The sequence below is a fragment of the Dromiciops gliroides genome, chromosome 3 (assembly GCF_019393635.1).
Source record: "Dromiciops gliroides isolate mDroGli1 chromosome 3, mDroGli1.pri, whole genome shotgun sequence".
NCBI classification, from domain to species: Eukaryota; Metazoa; Chordata; class Mammalia; order Microbiotheria; family Microbiotheriidae; genus Dromiciops; species Dromiciops gliroides.
Window position 1 is genome coordinate 536,050,477 of NC_057863.1, and position 20,091 is coordinate 536,070,567.

The 20,091-nt window shown below is 40.7% G+C and overlaps 1 protein-coding gene across 7 annotated transcripts in view; it reads left to right on the forward strand.

Annotated features, from left to right (window-relative positions):
- Nucleotides 1-2,092: 2,092 nt before the first annotated feature.
- Nucleotides 2,093-20,091, forward strand: part of TTC12 (tetratricopeptide repeat domain 12) — a 56,689-nt gene continuing 38,690 nt past the window's right edge. For 3 of the 7 annotated variants that reach the window (XM_043995189.1, XM_043995193.1, XM_043995194.1), the window contains exons 1-7: nt 2,103-2,240; nt 6,986-7,062; nt 8,278-8,438; nt 9,070-9,091; nt 9,859-9,936; nt 11,158-11,279; nt 18,186-18,245. In XM_043995189.1, the coding sequence (XP_043851124.1) occupies nt 7,002-7,062; nt 8,278-8,438; nt 9,070-9,091; nt 9,859-9,936; nt 11,158-11,279; nt 18,186-18,245 (504 nt within the window). In that variant the 5' untranslated portion in view covers nt 2,103-2,240; nt 6,986-7,001. Of the gene's footprint in view, nt 2,241-2,396; nt 2,504-5,993; nt 6,019-6,985; nt 7,063-8,277; nt 8,439-8,842; nt 8,961-9,069; nt 9,092-9,858; nt 9,937-11,157; nt 11,280-18,185; nt 18,246-20,091 lie in introns of those variants that run through there. The other 4 variants (XM_043995191.1, XM_043995190.1, XM_043995192.1 and 1 more) reach the window with 4 other exon arrangements.

Consider the following 20,091-nt stretch of genomic DNA (forward strand, 5'->3'; position numbering starts at 1 on the left):
AAAGCACTTAGCACCATACTGGACATGGTTGAAGTATCCAAAAAGCAACTGATGATACAGGACTCTCAGAGGAGAGATTCAATTTGGATATATAAATCTGGGAGTCATCTGCTTGAGACAATAGTTAAACCCATGAGAGATAATGAGGTCAATAAATGAGAGAATGTATGTAAATAAAGAACACAGACAGAGCATTAGGATACACCTAATTTGGGACCTGGATGTGTGACATAAATGATGATCCAGGAGAGATTTCAGATAGGTCAGAGGGGTAAAAGACCCAAGAGAGGAGAATATCAGCAAAATCCCAAGAAGAAAGAATAGTCAACAATGTCAAATGCTATAGATAGGTGAAGGATGAAGTTTGAGAAGAGGCCATCAGATTTAGCTCTTAAAGAGATCACTGGTAACTTTGAAGAGAACAATTTCAGTATGTTTGGGCAACATCTAGGACAAAAACAGGGAGGGTAGCTTGTTGGGGGAAGGGGGAGGAGATTGTTTGGAAGAAGCTCCTTAAGAATGGAGACTGTCCATTCCTCAACTGATAAATGGTCAAAGGATATGAACGGGCCATTAACAAAGGAATCAAAGCTATCTAGGGCAATATGAAAACATGTTCTAAATAACTATTGGTTAGAGAAATGCAAATTAAAACAACTCCAAGGCACCACCTCACACCTATCAGATTGGCTAATATGACAAAAAAAAGGAAATTGTTAGATGTTGGAGGGATTCTGGGGAAAAAACAAAACAAAACAAAACTGGAACACTAATGCATTAATGTACTGTTGGTGGAGTTGTAAACTGATCCAACCATTCTGGAGAGCAATTTGGAACTAAGCCCAAAAGGCTGTAAAACTGTGCATACTCTTTGATCCAGCAAAACCACTGCTAGGTCTATATCCTAAAGACATCCAAAAGGAAGGAGAAAGGACCTACTTGTACAAAAACATTTATAGCCCCTCTTTTTGTGGTGGCTAAGAATTGCAAATCAAAAGGATGCCCATCAATTGGGGAATGGCTAAACAAGCTGCGGTATGTTATTATAATGGAATATTATTGTGCTATAAGAAATGACAAGCAGAATGATTTTAGAAAATCCTGGAAATACTTACATGAACTGATGTATAGTGAAGTGAAGAGAACCAGGAGAAGTTGTACACAGTAACAGCAACGTTACATGAAGATCTGTGAATGACAACTATTTTCAGCAGTACAATGATCCAAGACAATTCCAAGGAACTAATGATGAAGCATGCGATCCACCTCCACAAAAAGAAGTGATATTGTTTAAATATGAACTGAAGCATGCTATTTTTCACTTTTTTTTCTCTTTTTACTCTTTTTTCAGGTCTTCTCGTATAAAATGACTAGTATGGAAATGTTTTACATAATTGCACATGTATAACCTATATCTGCTTACCATCCAGGGAGGGGTGTGGGGAGGGAGGGATAGAATTTGGGACTCAAAACTTTTATATATATGTATATGTGTATATATATATATATATGTGTGTGTGTGTGTGTGTGTGTGTGTGTATGTATGTATGTATATATATATATATATACACATACACACACATACATACATTTATACACATACATATATATTCTTCATAATATATATAAAAAATGAAGAATAGTTTCTTTTTTGGAGGAGGAGGAAGAATAATAGATGGTAATAGATGGAAGAAGGGGAAGGGGTGAGGAGGAAGAGGTGTCCCTTTCCCAACCGTTAACGGGTCCTTCCTCGTGCTTCTCTGAGAAGCCTCCCATTTCTCCATCACTCACAGGTTGACTTGCCCAAAATCTCATAGCTAGTGCCCTTCCCACCACCCCCAGCCATCAGGTCAGGAAGCTCCGCCCCCTGCCATATTTCTACCACACCCTCGCAGGGGACGGCTAGAGGGGGAGCCTCACACCCTCAACAGCGCCAGCCCTTACACCTTTCTGTTGCCAGGACAGAAGCACACGAGAGAGTTTGACCCCGCCCTCTGGAAGGTCAATAGCCCCGCCCCGTCTCTCTCATTAACCAATCCGTACCCCGTCCCCTCATGGGCCCTCCCCTCTCCCTCTCTCCCAATCCCTGCCCCACTCTCCCACCCGGCGACCGCCATTTCTAGTCCGAGTAGTAGGCACCTCAGGTCTGTGGAACGGGGGATAGGCGGGAATCTTCCTGGGCGCCGGTCCCTGGGGTTAAGCAGCAAGAGGATAAAGCAGGAGAGGTCAGGTTGAGACAGGTGGGATGCTACGGGACCACCACTGACCTCGGGGCCGGCGGTTGGGCTGGTGCTTGGGTTTGGGAGTGGGGAGGGAGGAGGGGAAAGGAAAGCAGTACAGTCGTTGCCCGGGCAACGGGAACTCAGATTGGGGTGGGGAGTAGGGGGTGGAACGGGGATTTCGAGCCTTTGGCGCGCTCCCTCACGGGGCCTTGCTTGGTTAAGTTGGAAACTTGGGGATGCTGCTGCTTGAACTCTGCCAAAACGCCTGGAAATGCCCTAAGGTACGAAAGAAAACTCCTAGGAGGGTGCAGGGGCCCACATCGTAAACTTGATACCTAATTTAGTGTGCTGCTACTGGGACCTACTTTTGGAAGTCCCTTAGAGGCCATGACCTGTATAATAGGGCAGGGATTCTTAACTTGGGAGCCCATGAACTTTAAAAAAAAAAAAAAGAAAGAAAGAAAGGAAGGAAGGAAGGATGAAAAGCTTTTATTTATTTTTAACATCCACTTTTAAAAATTTGGAGTTCCAAATTCCCTTCCCCTCCCCTGTCCCCTCCCCCTCCCACTGAGAAAGCAATCAATATGATATTAAATTATACATGTGAAGCCATACAAAATATATTTCCATATTGGCCATATTGCAAAAAAAAAAAAGTAAATAAATAAAGCGAGAAAAATAAAGGAAGTGAAAAAAGTCGGCTTCATTCTGCGCTCAGATCATCAATTCTCTGGATGTATATAGGTAGCATTTTTCTTCCTGAGTGCTTTGGAATTAATTGTCTTGTATCATTGCATTGATTAGAATAGCAAAGTCACAGTTAATAATCTTTACAATGTTGCTAAAAACATGAACTTGTTTGGTTTTTTTATATTTATATATATATATATATTTTTTTTAATAGCTGTTTCAATATAATTTAGACCGCTAGGTGGCACAGTGGATGCAGTGTTGGACTTGGCATTAGGAAGGCCTGTGTTTGAATCCTGCCTCAGGCACTTATTAGCTGTGTGTCTCTTAACCTCTCTGCCTCAATTTCCTGTGAGGTTTAAATAAGATTATATATGTAAAAGTGCCTAAGTGGCTTCCTTTGTATTTTACTTTATGCATTTAAAAACATAATTCTGAGAAGAGATTGTCTATTGACTGTCTTAAGGGGGTCATCACACCAACAGGTTAAGAACTTTGTTCCATAGTTCCTTCTTGGCCAGGATGGCCTCCAGCAAACCCCCTTCCTTCCAAACATACTAGTAGCTGAAATTCTAACATGTCTGCCTTTCCTATGGGTCTTTATGCCATATCTTAGGCAGAAAGAGCCTTTGTACTGAGTCCTTGCCCATAGAGCCTCTGCTACACAAAACCAGTATCTGTCTGACCTTTCACTAAGGCTGACTCTTGCTTAAAGTTTCACCATCTTAGAAAATGGGTCAGATGAGGTAATATCTGTAAAATGCATTTAGCACAGCGACTGACACATAGTAGGTGTTATATAAATGTGTATTCTCTTCCCTTTTCCCTATCTGCCATTCCTATTTTACTACAAGGGCCTGTGGTGAGGATCAAATGAAGGGAACATTTAAGAAAATCAGCCAGTGCATGAATGAAAAAAAGCACTTACTCTCTGCAAAGTGCTAAAAGCTTGGAATACAAAGAGAAAAGCAGGATAGGCCCTGCCCTCAAGAATCTCATATTCTATTAGGGGAAACAACACAAAGGAAGGTTCAGCTTCAAGTCAGATGAAAAGGTCCCATGGTCTTCAGGGAACAGTGGCTGAATAGATGGTTTGATCAATTTAATGTTGTTTCCACTTATAAAATTCTATCTGGGGACAGCTAGGAGGCACAGTGGACTTCAGTTCAAATGTGACCTCAGACTCTTGACACTAGCTGTGTGACCCTGGGCAAGTTACTTAATCCTCATTGCCCTGCAAAAAAAATCCTATCTTACTCTTTGACGTCTAACAGTGCCTAGGACTTTGGTATGCAGGACTTACTTTTCTGATTCTTTGGTAGGGATAGCTGCTATAGAGGAAGTGGCTTCAGTAGAAGCAGTTGCCAGGTTGCATTTGCCAGGGGGTTGGTTCCCAGGCCTAATGACTTTAGGGCTGGTCTAGAAGCAGAACCAGTGGTCTGGGGAGACCGTTGCCATTCCCAAGGCTTGTAGATTTACCTACCCATAAGTGGCAGTTGGTCAGTGATTGGTATTGGTGTTTTGAACTACTACTACTGCTGCTGCTGCTGCTACTACTACTACTAAGATATATTAAATAGCATTATATTTTAAAATACATATTTTATTTTCCCCCAATTATATGTTAAAACAATTTTAACATTTTTTAAAAACTTTTAAGTTCCAAATTCTATCCCTTCCTCCATTCTTTCCCTCTCCCTGTGACAATAAGAACTCTGATATAGTTTGTACATGTGCAATCATGTAAAACATTTTCATATTAGTCATTTATACAAAAAGGCTAAAATGAAAGAAATTTTTAAAAAAACAAAGAAACAAAGCGAAAAGTAATTTCCATATTAGTCATTTTGTACAAAAAGACTCAAATAAAAGAAAGAAAGAAAATAAAGAAACAAAGAGAAAAATGGCATGATTCAGTCTGTATTCAGACAGTATCAGTTCTGGAGCCATACAGCATAATTCATTATGAGTCCTTTGTGATTGTCTTGGATCTTTATATTGCTGAAAATAGCTAAGTCATCATATAATGTTGCTGTTTCTGTGTACACAGTGTTCTGGTTCTGCAGTCTTTCCAGGTTTTTCATTTGTTTGTTTGTTTTTTAAATCATTCTGCTTGTCATTTCTTATAGCACAATAATATTCCAACACAATCATGCACCACAGCTTGTTTAGCCATTCCCCAATTGACCGGCATCCCTTTGATTTACAATTCTTGGTTCTTCCTTTCTTGCTTTCTTTCTTTTCTTTTCTTTTTTTGGTGGGGCAATGAGGGTTAAGTGACTTGACCAAGGTCACACAGCTAGTAAGTGTCATGTGTCTGAGTCCAGATTTGAACTCAGGTCCTCCTGAATCCAGGGCCGGTGCTTTATCCACTGGGCCACCTAGCTGCCCCTGATTTGCAATTCTTAACCACCACAAAAAGAGCTGCTATAAATATCTTCGTACAAATAGATCCTTTTCCCTTTTTTGGGATGTCTTTGGGATATAAACCTAGCAGTGGTATTGCTGAATTAAAAGGTGTGCACAGTTCTAAAGTCCTTTGGGCATAGTTACAAATTGCTCTCCAGATTGGTTGGAGCAGTTTATAACTCCACCAACAGTGCATTAGTGCCCCAGTTTTCCCGCAGCCCTTTCAACATCCAGTATTTTCTGGTTTTGTCATATTAGCCAATTTTTATATAGCATTTTAAAGTTTGCAAAGTGCTCTCCTCACAAAAGTCAAGTCAACCAGCATTTATTAAGCACCTGATACTATGCTAAGTTCTGGGGATACAAAGGGAAATAAACATTCAAGGAGCTATGTTCAAACAAGGTATACAGGGGGTAAATGAGATAATCAGCAGAGGAAAGTCACTGGCATTAAAGGGCCTAGTTAATGAAAAGCTTCTGGAAGGTGTCATTTTAACTGGGATTTCAGGGTAGCCAGGAGACAGACAAGAAGGGAGAGAATTTCAGGCATGGGGGAAAGCCAATGAAAATGCGGAGTTAGGAGACAGAGTATCCTGCCTGAATAACAAACAGTCAGGAGGCCAGTGTCACTAGATCACAGAGTTCATGACTGGGGGGAATAAGGAGTAAGGAGTCTGGAATGGTAAGAGGGAGCCAGGTAATGAAGCACCAGAAGGATTTTTTAAAATTTGATTTTGACGGTGATAGAAAGCTACTCAAGTTTGCGGGAGGGGGAATAACATGATCTGCCCTGTGCTTGAAGATCAAGTTGATAGCTGAGTGGAAATTGGGAATTAACATATTATCCCTATCTTATAGATGAGGTATTGAGACATGGAAAAGTTAAATGAATTGTCTAAGGTCTCACAGCTTGAACTAGTGACAGCCAGGAGACAATCTAAATTTAGGTTTTTTAACACGCTGCCTCCTGAGAAGTATAGACTGGAATTAAAGGGGTTATTACTAATTATTTTTGTAAATGCTGATTGTTTCATCCAGTTAAGCAGCTTCTCTGTCCCTCCTAGAAACAAGCTAAGCCACAAGTTGCATTTAGTTATTACTAGTACATGTGAGTAGTTAGATGCAAATTGTCAACAGTTTCTGAATACCCGTCACATTGCTATAGAAGCCCCAACCTCACCTGATCCACCTCCTGGCAGCCACCACTGAGAGAGACCCTTCAACTGGCAGAATCAAAGCCTGCCTTCAGCAACAATTCTATTCTATCTAGGGTTCCCCATCAGCTCCCCTCTGGCTTAACTTTAATCAGATGCTTTTCTACCTTTGTCTCTCGTTCCTGACAAGGGGAACAGACTGCTTTGGTGTGTTGACTTTGAAGAAGTGTGGATTGGAGGTGTTCTTCAGGGGTCTTATTGTTGATTTTGTCAGCTGGAGGAGAGCTCATAGCTCTCTGGATGCATTCACAATTAATGAGTATCTGTTGGCCTTAAACACCAGCTGAAAAGAAATATATTACCCTCCTGTAATCAGTGACATTTACAAACACAAATGTGTGTTAAAATAACTACTTGACTCTTCTTAGTTTTCAGAGCTAATAAGCCTGACAAATTCCACTTAGTGTTTTATTGTTATTAATTTCCATCATTTGTTGCTGGCCCCCTCAGGGAACTGTGGTCTAAAATGGATAAGGAGGAAGAAGAGAGAGACTTGGAGAAATTTCTCAAGAATGTGGATGAAATCTGTAAGTACTGGAAAATCATAAACAAATTCTATTTTGGGGAGTGGTGGTGGCTTAAAAAGGAATGATTACTTGAACTTAGTTATGAGGCTGCCTGAAAGGTTTATGACTTCAAGAACAAATGTAATTGAATTTAAACTGAAGGGGTATTGAGAAATTGAGTGATTGTAGCTTGGGGGCAATATTTTCTGGATGTTAATTAGTACAAGAGAAGCTGCTAATGTTATGACTAGGATTCTAATGTCAGCTCTATCTTTAAGCACATTTTACCTAGTACAGGACAAGAAGAAACCATGGTTTCCCACTCTACTTTATACAATAGGAGACCATTATTACCCTGTTAGAAGACATCATCCATAAGTTGCAGCTATTGACATCTGGCATTCTGCTGTTTGAGGAAATGTTCATTTCTCTTTTACCTCTGCAAAAGTATAGGCAACTAGGGCAGCTAGGTGGCGCAGTGGATAGAGCACCGACCCTGGAGTCAGGAGTACCTGAGTTCAAATCCGGCCTCAGACACTTAATACTTACTAGCTGTGTGACCCTAGGCAAGTCACTTAACCCCAATTGCCTCACTAAAATTAAAAAAATAAAATAAAATAAACGTTTAAAAAAGTTTAGGCAACACTTTCCCCTCATGGGCCAAATGATTAAATGTACAGTTATCACATGGACTCATATGGCTGGCAAGGCCTAAAGAGGTATTCTTCTCCATTCTTATTACTCTAGGCAAAACACTCTCTAACTTAGCTCAATTAAGATTATTAAGAATCTCTTCTGATTGTACAAAGCACTGAAGATATTTTGTATTAGGTTAGAACTAGCAGTCACCTCTTCAAGCTTCTTAAGCCCTTTGTAGGCTTAATAAAGGAAATCTTCTACACAAGAAAGGATAAACCCTAAGAGGAGATATCAGCCAAAAGTATGAATGGGTTCAAATTCATAAGTAGCTATAACTTCTTTATATCCTTAAAGCCCATAATTAGGGGCTCCCTCTAACTTTCTCCAGGCTAAATAATACCTACTCTTTCCTCATTGGGACTTCTAACTCATTCTTATTTTCTCTCATGAACTCTTTTCCGGGTGTCTCTATGTGATACAAACTCCTTCTATGTGTCTCTATGAATTCTTACTCCCTAGAACATGTTATTAGTAGAGAATGCTCTCTTCCCTTTGATCGTGCCTTGTTTGATTGGTTTGTGTCTCATTTCTCTTAAGCCACTTTGGTTCAGGGGCTGAATTCTGATGACCTCGATGTGTGTGAAAGGGCCATGGGCGAGGCAGAGAAGAAACTGCAACTCCTGAAAGACGAAGAGGAAGACGAATGCAGGACCACTTTGAACAAAACCACAATTAGTCCTCCACAAGTTCCTACGAAGGTTTCCTTTCTGTTATGGAATTAAATGAATAGTTGTAGATAGTAGATCCAAGACACAAACACTGATGAAGCTAAAAGATTATTAATTATGTTCCTCAAGCTCAGGATGTACCTGATAATTTTCCATAAGAAAGTTTGAATCCTGAGGTTTGGTTTTCTGATCTCTTTGTTCATCTTCAACAAGAACATTGGGTTAATTTTAATAAGCTTTAAGATTTAGTTCATTTTTTAATGACTTCATTTTACTCGGGAACCATACTTAGAGCCACAGTGTTTGTTTATCAACTTGATCCCACTAGTGAGTAGGGTTTGGCTCACTGTTGGGTGCCTTTAACTCTGTTACCAACAGGCTACAACTTGGAACCATCACTTGGGGTAATATCTATTAATCTTATTCTTTCATAGCACCAAGGTAATCAAATTCATGATTTGATCTCATAATCTGTGTCATCCCAAGAAAACTGTGGACACTTCAGTACTTGATATCAGCCTTCACAAATTAGGAAACTGAATTTGGCCCAAGGTAGTCCTGCTCATTGAACTAATTTGACGTCTCTTTTTGCTAGGCTAGATATAGCTCATGAAATTTTCTTTTCTTTCATGGTGAACTATGTAACTACCTGGCAAAGCAGAATGTGGATGATGCAAACCCAGGTAGGGCAGAAATCTCTTCCTAATAGGTTTTGTTTTATTCATGACAATTTTATTGATCTTACCTACTTTCAAGAACTGTAAATCATAACTTCATGAGCTCAGGAATTATGAGTGGACAAAAGTCTTTTCCACTGTTAGGAGCATCGCCACGACTAGTTTTCTTAAAGAAGACCCTGGTTGTAAACATTATAGAGGTGATTGCTGTTCAGTTACAGATTGGACTAGGTGACTACAGAGGGTCACTCATTGTCTTAATTTCTGTGATGTGTGACTTGCTGGCCTATTTTGCCTTGATTTGGCAGTTCTCTGCAATTTCCTTTCCTTCTCTCCTCCCCATCCCTGTGTAAGATGAGTCCTGTTAGTCTTTCACCTCTTGTGCCATTACTTAGCTACCCAAGGGATCCAGGCTTCCCTTTTGCTGCTCAGCTGAGAGGCTCATTATTCTGCAAGGAATAAAAAAAGTCTCTCCCCCAAAGAAAAACTATTTTAAAAGGCATAATTCAAATCTGACACACAGTCATAGCCATCATGTATAATAATACATCACATATATTACCATTTAATGTCAAATTAAGATGTCAGCTTGGTGGCTTCAGAAGCCTGTGTGTGCGCGTGTGCGCGCGTGCACGCGCATGCATGTGCATGCACGTGTCTTTGTATAGAAAGCTTGGCTACACAGAAGCTTTCTTCTCTCTTTGAACTAGAGGGGTGATTATAGAATTCTCATTTTTAGTTTAACCATTTAAACCTTTCTCTTCTGCTGTCAGATGGCTTCATGGAAGTATTAGAGAAGGATGCCAGAGAGCGAGCTAAGAGAAGAAAAGAAAACAAAAGCCTAGCAAATGGTAATGGTTGTTGAGGTTTGCCATCATTAGACAGGCCATGTTAGAATAGAAGGAGCCTTAGAGAACCCAGGTTTGGCCCAAACACAAAGGCACCAGGTTCTCAGTTGTCTGGACTATAATAAGCCTAGGGAGAGAAGATGCTATTCAGCAAAAACCATTTTGGGGTACTTTATTTTCCCACCCAACAAATTGGGGATAATCCCATCCTGAGAGGATTGATGAAGGAATCCCAATTCCTTCAACCCCAGTGAAGAGGAAATATTTGAGGCCCCTCATGCCTGCCTGCAGTGACTTGCAGAGTTGTGATGTGGAAGGGGGCCTACACTAATTCTTCTTGTCCCAGCCCCCATACAGATCTCCAGGAGTAGTGGGTATAAGGAGCAGAGAGGCAGATTCCATATGAGGAAAAATCTCCCCATGATTAAAGCTATCCAAAAATGAAATGGACTGGCTCGGGGGTAGTGGGTTTCCCCATATTTGAAGTCTTTGAGCCAAAGCTAGGTGACCTACTTACTGGGGATCTTGTAGGAATGACATTTGGGATGAGCTGGCCCCTCAGGGCCCTTCTTACTCTGTGTGTGAAGATGTTGTCCTAGATCACATCTCCGCAACAAAAGCTTTAGCCTGAAAATATCCGGGTTGGTATTGGAGGTAACAGGAGGGGTCAACAATATATTTAATCCCAAATGCTGTCAGTGGGGCCAAGCAACGCCAGAAGTTAGCATTAGTGGTCATGAGATATTGGGGAGAGAAGAAGGAAAAGAGGCAAAGAAACAGAAATGCCATCAAAGCAGAAGTGATTTGGGAGGGGGAGAGAGCAGAGCAAGCCAAAGCAGATATGGTGAGAGAGCAGTGCTCAGTGTCGTCCCAAGTCCCTTGGTGGCAGCACAGCCTAAGTACCAGGGAACACACATTAACCAGCTCCCTCCATTATCCTCCACATGGTTTCAATTCTGGAGATTCGGTCTTTGTAGCATGCTCAGGGCTGAAGCAAAAAGAGCACTCACCCTTCTAGGAAGGAAACAGCAAATTGGGGGTGGGTATAAGAAAATTACCCTTGAGCATAAAATAATATCATACTGGAGTCACAGAGGAGTTGGAAGAAATGACAGGTCTCTGATTGCCAGTGCAGGAAGTTATGTTTAGGCAGCAGGTTGTGAGGTTCTGAAGGATTTTCCCTTTTAAGATGAGAGCTTCTGTCTATGATCTCTGTTTTCATAGCCTTGAAGGAAAAGGGGAATGAAGCTTTTCTGAAAGGTGATTACGGGACAGCTGTCCAGCACTACAGTGAGGGGCTGAAGAAACTCAAGGACATGAAAGTGCTCTACACCAACCGGGCCCAGGTCAGTTAACTACAGGGACACCAACAAGCTGAAGGCTCCTTTAGAGGCCAAAGTAATACCAGCCCCCTCTCTCCCATGCCTTTTGTTTTTGGTGACTTGGGCATTAAGCAGAAAGAACTCCAGGCTCTGCCTCTCTTCCTGGACCTTTTAATTTGATGTGCTGTATATCATGCAAAATCCATTTTTTTTTTAAAGCAACAATCCAGCACTTTTTTTTTTCGTGGGGCACTGAGGGTTAAGTGACTTGCCCAGAGTCACACATCTAGTAAGTGTTAAGTGTCTGAGGTTGGATTTGAATTCAGGTCTTCCTGAATCCAGGGCCAGTAATCTATCCACTGTGCCACCTAGCTGTGCCCAATCTGGCACTTTTTAAAACAAGGCAACAATCCAGCAACTATTGTTTGTTGTTTTTTTTTTAATGCTGACTTTGTGCTGAACACTACTTGAGTGTTAGGCAAGATACAAAGTTTAAGGGGCAGCTAGGTGGCGCAATAGATAGAGCACTGGTCCTGGATTCAGGAGGACCTGAGTTCAAATCCGACCTCAGACACTCAACACTTACTAGCTGTGTGACTCTGGGAAAGTCACTTAACCCCAATTGCCTCACAAAAAAAAAAAGATACAAAGTTTAGATATCACATGGTCCCTGACCTCATGGAACTCACAGTCTGTTAAGTGGATAGGGCATGCAATACTAACTAAAATATAAAACAATACACAATAAGTAAGTAGAAAAGTACAAAAAGAGGGCTTTATTAAGTTGCAAAGTGGAAAGATAATCCCCAAGAGATACAGGGAAGAAGACCACGCCTTAATGTTCAGAGGCATGGATTCTAGAAAGAGACCAAGACACTTGAATGGCCAACAGCATTGAGACTTATCTCCTAAAGATCAGGGCAGTGAGGCATGTATTTATCTGATGGCCTATGCAGTAATTGGTCTTTTTTCCCATAATAAAGAGGGAGGGTGAAAGGGACTTCCAGCTCCTGAGAGTTTTTCATTATAAGAAGCTTACTTTTTGGAAGCAGCTTGACATTGTACAGGATAACTTTCCTGTTAGTTTAGGATCCTGAATCACTTTGTACCTTGTGGGACTGGAGCTAATTACTCAGGGATTTAGTTTCTGAAGTCCTTCTGCCTTCTCTCCTCCTCATTTTTTCCTCCTCCCCATCACTCACTTCAATGATTCCTCTAAGGAATTGATACAGTAGACAGGAAGAACACTGAAAACAAGGGATAGAAATACTGAAAGTAGAAAAGACTGATATTATAATGACAATGATAAATGAAATGATATAAAGTACAGTATAATCTCATCAATTCAGACACCGACTGGGTCAAAAAAAGGGTTGTTTTAAGCAAATGAAGGACGGAGACAGGACAGCAGAAGCTTTCTGATTTGGTGTCTGGTTTTTTCCCCAATGAAATTATGTGCTTTGAAAGCAGCTACTTTTTGCTTGGAGAAGGTTACATAAGGAGGGGCAGCGTATTTTTACAGCTGAATTCGCACAATAACTAAGTACATTGTAGTTTGACAATAAATATTTGTTGATTTGAATCAGTTGAAGAATGGGTAGCCACCTCCAGAGAATCCATTTCAAATGTTAAAGTGCTTTTGAAGTACTATTTGTCTATAAATAACAGGTGTGCTAATTATAAAGCTTTCTTATGTTCCATTGAGGCAGAGCTATAAAGAATTCTACTTGCTAACACTTTTTTAGCCTAGTTTTTAAATAGGGAGTTGATCAGGGGAGTTCCCAAATGATCTTATAGCATGGTAAGCTTTTATTTAAGACTTTGGAAGTATCTTCCTTTGGAGATTGAAAGTGTATGCACTGACACCTCCAGAAGACAGAATATTTCTTGATTGATTTATTGAGGAATGTTGAATTGACTGGCTTATTCTTTTATAGGATGGACTTGGGAAAGGAGCTACCTTTTCATACTGACTTATGATTATCATTTTTATTTTTTCCTGGAGAGATCCTTAAAAAAGCAGCAGAGGCAGGAACAGACCTGAGTGACTGTGTGGGTGGGGAGACCTCTCCTCTTCCAGTCATGAATGGCTACTTGAAGCTTGGTTTTCAACACCATTGCTAAACTAAAACAGTTTTCAAGTAACCTCTTAGTTGCTAAGTCGCAGAACCGTAAAATTAGTACTAGAAGGAACGTTGGACCTAGTCCGACCCCTTGCTTTTACAGATAAGGAAATTGAGATCCAAAGAGACTAAGACTGGTCCAGAGTTGCATTACTGGGTAGGTATCTAAGGCGAGATTCTAAGCCAGGTCTTTGTGACTCCAAGTCTAAGTGGCCTTTTCTCATGCCTCATCCTTGTTCTCTTTAAAGCATTTCACATTAATGGTAACCCCTTTCCCTCTGAGTTTTCATGGTACTGCCTTCTCTTGTTCCTTTCCCAACTCATCTGGCTGCTACTTATTAGTAATCTTTTCTGGGTTTTCTTTTCTGGGTAGACCCTCAACTATGGGTCTACCACAGGGCTTTATCTTGGGCTTTCCTCTCTTCTGCCTCATCAACTCTAGGGGGTTCAAATATTATCTGATTCCTAGATTTATAAATTCAATCCTAGTCTCTCTCCTGAGCTCCAACCCCATTTACTGATGAATGAATAAATGAAAATGATTTATTAAGTTCTTACCATTGGACATTTAGAATTGAATGTCCCTTAGGCATCTCAAACTTATTATATCAGAAACTCATTATCTTTCCCCAAAAATGTATCCTTCTTTTGAACTTCCCTATTTCTCTTGAGAGTACCACCATCCTCCATCATCCTGATATAAAACCTCACTATTCTCAATTCCTCACTCTTTCTTACTACATATCCATCAGTTGCCAAATTTTGTCATTGCCACCACTGCATTTCATATATGTGTGTGTAAGCTTCTTTTTACACACACATGGCCACCCACCTAGTTCATTCCCTCATCTTCCCCTCAGAACCATTGTAGTAACTTCTCTGTTGATCTCCTTGGACCACATCACCCTTTTTTTCCAATCCATCTTTCACACAACTGCCAGAGATATTCTAAGTACAGGTCTAATTATATCACTGCCCTACTCAATTCCATTGGTTTCCTATTACTTCCAGGATCAAATGCAAATCCTTCACAGCCTGACTTCAGTGCACCTTTCTAGCTTCATTATAAATCACTCCCTTTCAAACACTCTTCTCAGCAAAACTGCCCTTTCTTGTCATTCCCGCCATGTGACTCTCCATTTCCTCTTGACATGCCTTTGCAAAGATTTTCCCAGATGCCTAGAATTCACTCCATGCTAGTCTCTGCATCTTGGAATCCCGAGTTTTCTTCAAAGTTTGGCTCAAATACCACTTCCTACAGTAAGGCTCTTCTTGATTTCCCTAGCAGCTAGTGCCTTCCATCAAAATTACTTTCTATACATTTTGTACAGTACATATTTATATATTTACATGTTATCGTCTCTAGTAGAATTTAAGCATCTTGAGGACAGGGACTATTTCATTTTTGTCTTCATATCCCTAGTACCTGAATCATAAAACATGCTCCATAAATGCTTCTTGATTGATTTATCTCCTTGAAGCAGAGGCAAATGAGAAACGCATGCATTTCCACCCACATAAGCCAAGAAGACATGGCATAGTGGTGGGGTACTGGGCTCATGAGTCATAAAAACAAGATCCATGACCCTGAGTGAGTCTTGAACCACTCTGTGCCTCAGTTTCCTTGCCTGTAAAATGAAGAGGTTGGACTCAATGACCTCTAAGGTCTCTTTCAGATCTAATATATGGTCTTTACCTCCACTGATCCAAGTTCCTGGCTCCAGTCTTGGAGACCTAATGGCGTAACCTCTCAGCACAAGATATGGCAGCTGTGAAGAGGGGAATGCTATTGCCAGTAGTAAGAATTCTGGAACCTTGGATTCCTAGGTAGAGAAGAGTTCTAGGCCAGTGTGATCCTCAAATCCAGCTTTTTATCAAAGGAAAGGGAATTCCCTACCCTCCCATAGGGGGGCCATAGGTGGGGACTTCCCCACCTTTGTTTTCCTTCTGAAGGGAGTCTAAACTACCCTTCGATGCTATGAATTTACAAGGCTTTAGGACCTTGTGTTTATTATGTGTTTTCTTCATTTTTAATGGGGTAAAATCAAGGCAGTCCTGCTGTGGACATGTGAGTTCAATCAAACAACAAATCTGTATGAAGTGCTCACCATGTGCCTAACACTGTTAAGTACTGGGATATAAAGGCAAAATTTGAAATAGTTTTTTCCCTCAAGAAATTTACAATCTAATAGTGGAGACAACCAGTATGCATATACATAGATGTATCCAAAATTCATGCCAAGTAGATGCATGGTAACCAACAACGGGGTGGGGGGGAGAGAGAGAGAGAGACAGAGAGAGAGGAGAGGAGAGGAGAGGAGAGGAGAGGAGAGGAGAGGAGAGGAGAGGAGAGGAGAGAGCGAAGCACACTAGCATTCTATATCTGGGGGTCAGTATGCAAAAGAGATCAGATCAAAGAGGGATTATCATCTGTAAACAATAGCAATTAGGCCAGTATGACTGAGCCATAGTGTGTGGTCCTAAAGGTAATAGGGAGCCACTGAAATTTATTGAGTAGATGGATGGCATGATCTGCACCTTAGGAAAATCACTTTGGCTCCTTTGTGGAGGATGGGAGAGACTGGAAGCACAGTTAGGATGCTAATGCCATAGGTCTTGTAGGAAGGGGTTAGGGCCTTAAGTAGGGTCAGAAAACGGGAAGTATAAGAGAGGTGTTGTGGGGAGAGAAACAAGAAGATTTTGGCAACTGATTGCATATATGGAGTGAGAGTAAAGACTCAAAGAGGACACCAAGATTATGAACTTTAGAACCCTAAAAGCTTCTATAGAGTCAGGGAATCTTTTTAATCCACATCTATGAAGCCTTCTATACAAGCTGTTTAAGTTATGTTCTGCTATTTCTCTGGAGTGACAGCAGCCAAAGAGGTTCATTTGGGGGAGCATCCCTGAAAATATACCTAGATAATATAAGGCAAATGCCTGGGGGTACTATGGCACAAGCCAGATATTAGAAAAGAACAAAACTTGCAGTTGTTTTAAAAATGTAATTCAGACCCTTCACCAATATAGACTAACCTTAGTTCTGATTTAAATTATTGAGATGTTAACTGTACTATACTTAAGTTTTTACAACTGAAGAGTCTCATTAAATGTAAAAATGTTCTGAAATTATGATGTGCATAAGGAAAAGTGGTGAAAAGCTCTGAGGAAACAACTCCTTTTCCATTTTATCCTACAAAGCATTTCTTCAGAGAGAAATAAAACACACACTGTTCAGCCTGGTGTTAGGAATTGTCTGAACCACTGACTATTTTTAAAATTCCTTGCCAATATGCTTGCAGTGTTAGAGAACACTTAATAAGGGCCCTTTGAATTATGTGGCTCTGTGCTGAAGAGAAAACCTACCCTTTCATCACTTTGTTTTTCTTTTAACGCTAATGTTATGATCAATAGATTGCTAGTGTAATTTAGATAAATTTGGAGTTTAATTGCCATTTGGAAAATGTACGTCTATTTAAGATGTAGGAAACAATACAGAATGAGAAACTCTAAGCATAGAAGGGGAAAAGACCATGTCATGATATTGGGAAAACCTATATTGAGCTTTTTCAGAATCCCTATCCTGAATAATAACCAGTGTCTCGAATAGATGCTCCCCTCTTCCTCACATGCCCTGATTGTAAAAGAAACAGCAGATGCCAGAAGAAATGGAGGGTGCTTTATAGAACAGATAGCTCTAGATCTGTCTTCTTCAATTAGACCATAAACCAATTGAATGGAAGTACCACATCTCAGTTTCCCTTTCATCAGATCAAAGAGCTGCCCTGCAGAAATTCATTAGTACAAATGGTTGCTTGATTCTTGATCACTGAGCTTGACTGTTTAACATCCCTCTGCCGCATACTGACCTTACCTCATGATAGGAGGATCTCTGTGAATATCTTTTTTATGGTTGCTGCCCTTTATGCGCTTTCTGTTTCCAAAATGTTTTAGCTGTGACTTGGATTACTGGCAGACCTGGCTTCTGGTATTGCTTCTCCCACTGGCAGACTCTGGTCACTTAACGTCCTGCCACTTTGGTCTCCCCTTGTTTGAAAAAGGATAATTCCTGGTTTCCTCTGCCTCATAGCTCTTCAAAGAAAAAGTATCAAATATGTCTATGTACATGTTAGCAAACATGATCATGACATAGGGGTGATAACAATGAGGTTCTGTTTCCAGGCCCTGCTCCCAGCTCAGCCCTTGCTTTACTTACATCCTGGGGGTTTGGGGAGGGATGTGTTTAGGGTGGAGTGTGGGAAAGGTCACAGAATGACAAAATATTAAATTCTAAAAATACAATTGACAGACGATCTAATCCAACCCTTTCATTTTTACAGATGAGGAAACTGAGGCCGAGAGAGGGACAGTGGCTCCTTTGAACTAAATAAATACACTAAAATCCTAAGTGTTCCTAAAATGCTGATGATGGTAGAAATCCAAATCATATGTTACTTCCCAAGAAACCCTTTAAACCAGAGTACCTCAGAGTAAAGCTAGGAGCCTCTCCTGTTGGGGGCATTCATCCCACCGTGGTGACAGTTTGATCTTCTATACGGAGGCCCCTGAGCTTTCTGGAGCTCTTGGTTTTTCTGATTTTAGTTCAGACTTTCTAGAGGAGAGGAGAAACAACTGTGCTCTGGCTTCCCTTGCTACTCTCTGGTTCCATTCAGTAGAAATCACCCCAAAGGTAGCTCTGAGATTGGCCTTTTTTTTACAAAGCGTCAGTGGCTATTTGTGTCTCAAAGATAATCTGCTCCTTCTGCACTGACCAGTGCTACCTCTCACAACCTTCATGTCATTGCAGGCTTACATAAAACTGGAAGAATATGAAAAAGCACTGGTGGATTGTGAATGGGCTTTGAAGGTAAGAGGATACTCTCCCTTTCTCCCACATGGCTATATACCTGGACAAGACATGGATTAGGCAGCCCCCATGCTGAACTGAAATAAACCAGCTTATCAGGGTCCTGTCTGTGGAGGTGGAACCTCTGCTCCTTTGTGGGCGCCCAGCCAATTATATTCCGCAGTGTCACGTGTATAATTCTTCCCCACAAGATTATGTTGTTTTTTTCCCTCTAGCCCTAGTCATTTGTAAATTTACTATACCACCCCCCTGTTTTGGGGAGAATAATCAGGAGAAAGAATTTCTATTGTTCAGCCCTTCTGCCTGTCATGCTTCAGGCATAGTGCCTGCTGTATGTGGTATTTTCTTGTTCTAAAATTCTATAATTCTTTGATCATCCTAAATTTATCATAATAAGCAGTGAAGGATGAAATTGAAAAGACCCTTTAATAATGAAATTATATGCCCACCTGCTGTTATTTTATTTCAAGTGACTTGGTATTTAAATCATTTTCAATCAGTCAATCAACAAGCATTTATTAAGTACCTACTATGTGCCAGGCCCTGTCCTAGGCACTGAAGATACAAATAGAAAGAGTAAAACAATCCCTACCCTCAAAGAGCTTACATTCAAATACAAGAGACAACAAATTAGTGTATAAATACATACGGAATAAATATAAAAATAATAAATCCAAATAAGATAGTTTAGGACAGAAGCCATTAGCAGTGGGGGAATCATGAAAGGCTTTATTAAAGGACTTTTTTGAGCTGCACCTGGAAGAAAGAGAAGGATTCTGGGAGGGGAGGGGAGGAGGGCAGTGAGGGATGGGCAGTTCTGAGGGGTAGAGATGGGAAGTGGGCTGCTGCTTGTGAGAAAGGTAGATGGGGCTCAATCACAATGTGAGTGAGAGAACCATGTTCAATGAGGCTAGAAAGGTAGGCTGGGGCCAACTTATGAGGGGCTTTAAGAACTGGACAGAGGGGGCAGCTAGGTGGTGCAGTGGATAAAGCACTGGCCCTGGATTCAGGAGGACCTGAGTTCAAATCCGACCTCAAACACTTGACACTTACTAGCTGTGTGACCCTGGGCAAGTCACTTAGCCCCCATTGCCCTGCCAAAAAAAAAAAAAAAAAGAACTGGACAGAGGCATTTATATTTTATCCTAGAAGCAATAGGATAATAAATTATATCCACCCCAGATCCCAGCATAAGACTTGACATTCTTGGCACAGTTTGGGGCACATCTAGGGGTTTCAACTAATACTTGATGATAATCAAACAAAGGGGGCAAATTAGAACCTTTATCAAGTGGCATATATAAGGTACTCCCTCAAAAAAAAATCCACTGATATCTAGGGGTACTTACTTTTTCATTCTATAAAAACACTTGCTATTGATTTTTGTATGTCTGTGTTGAAGTGCAATAATTGAGTTATAAGAATTGTTCAAGGTAGACTATCAAATAATACAGCTTTTTAAAGTCATGGGTTCTTTTTTTCTTTTTTCCTAAATGAGAAGAAAGGAGGTAAAGAAACCTCCCTGGGCTGTTCTATTACCAAACCTCAAAAGTTATACTCTGAGTTCTGTCCAACTGTTGCCAGAGTGAATTTCATTCTCTCCTGCACAAGGAACTAGGCACTCTCTCTGGGCCACCAGGCATCCCTCTCTGTTTGGATCTGAAAAGAATAAAGAAAACAGGCACATTTTCATGCTGATTCTGTGTAATATATTGGCCTGTTTCCAAACAGTTAATTAAAATTCAGGATAATTAATGGTGAAACCAAGGCAAATAAGACCTGATGGTGTTTGCACTTCGGAAACAGTATAGCAGTTAAATTTGTTAAATGCCTACTGAGGCTTTGA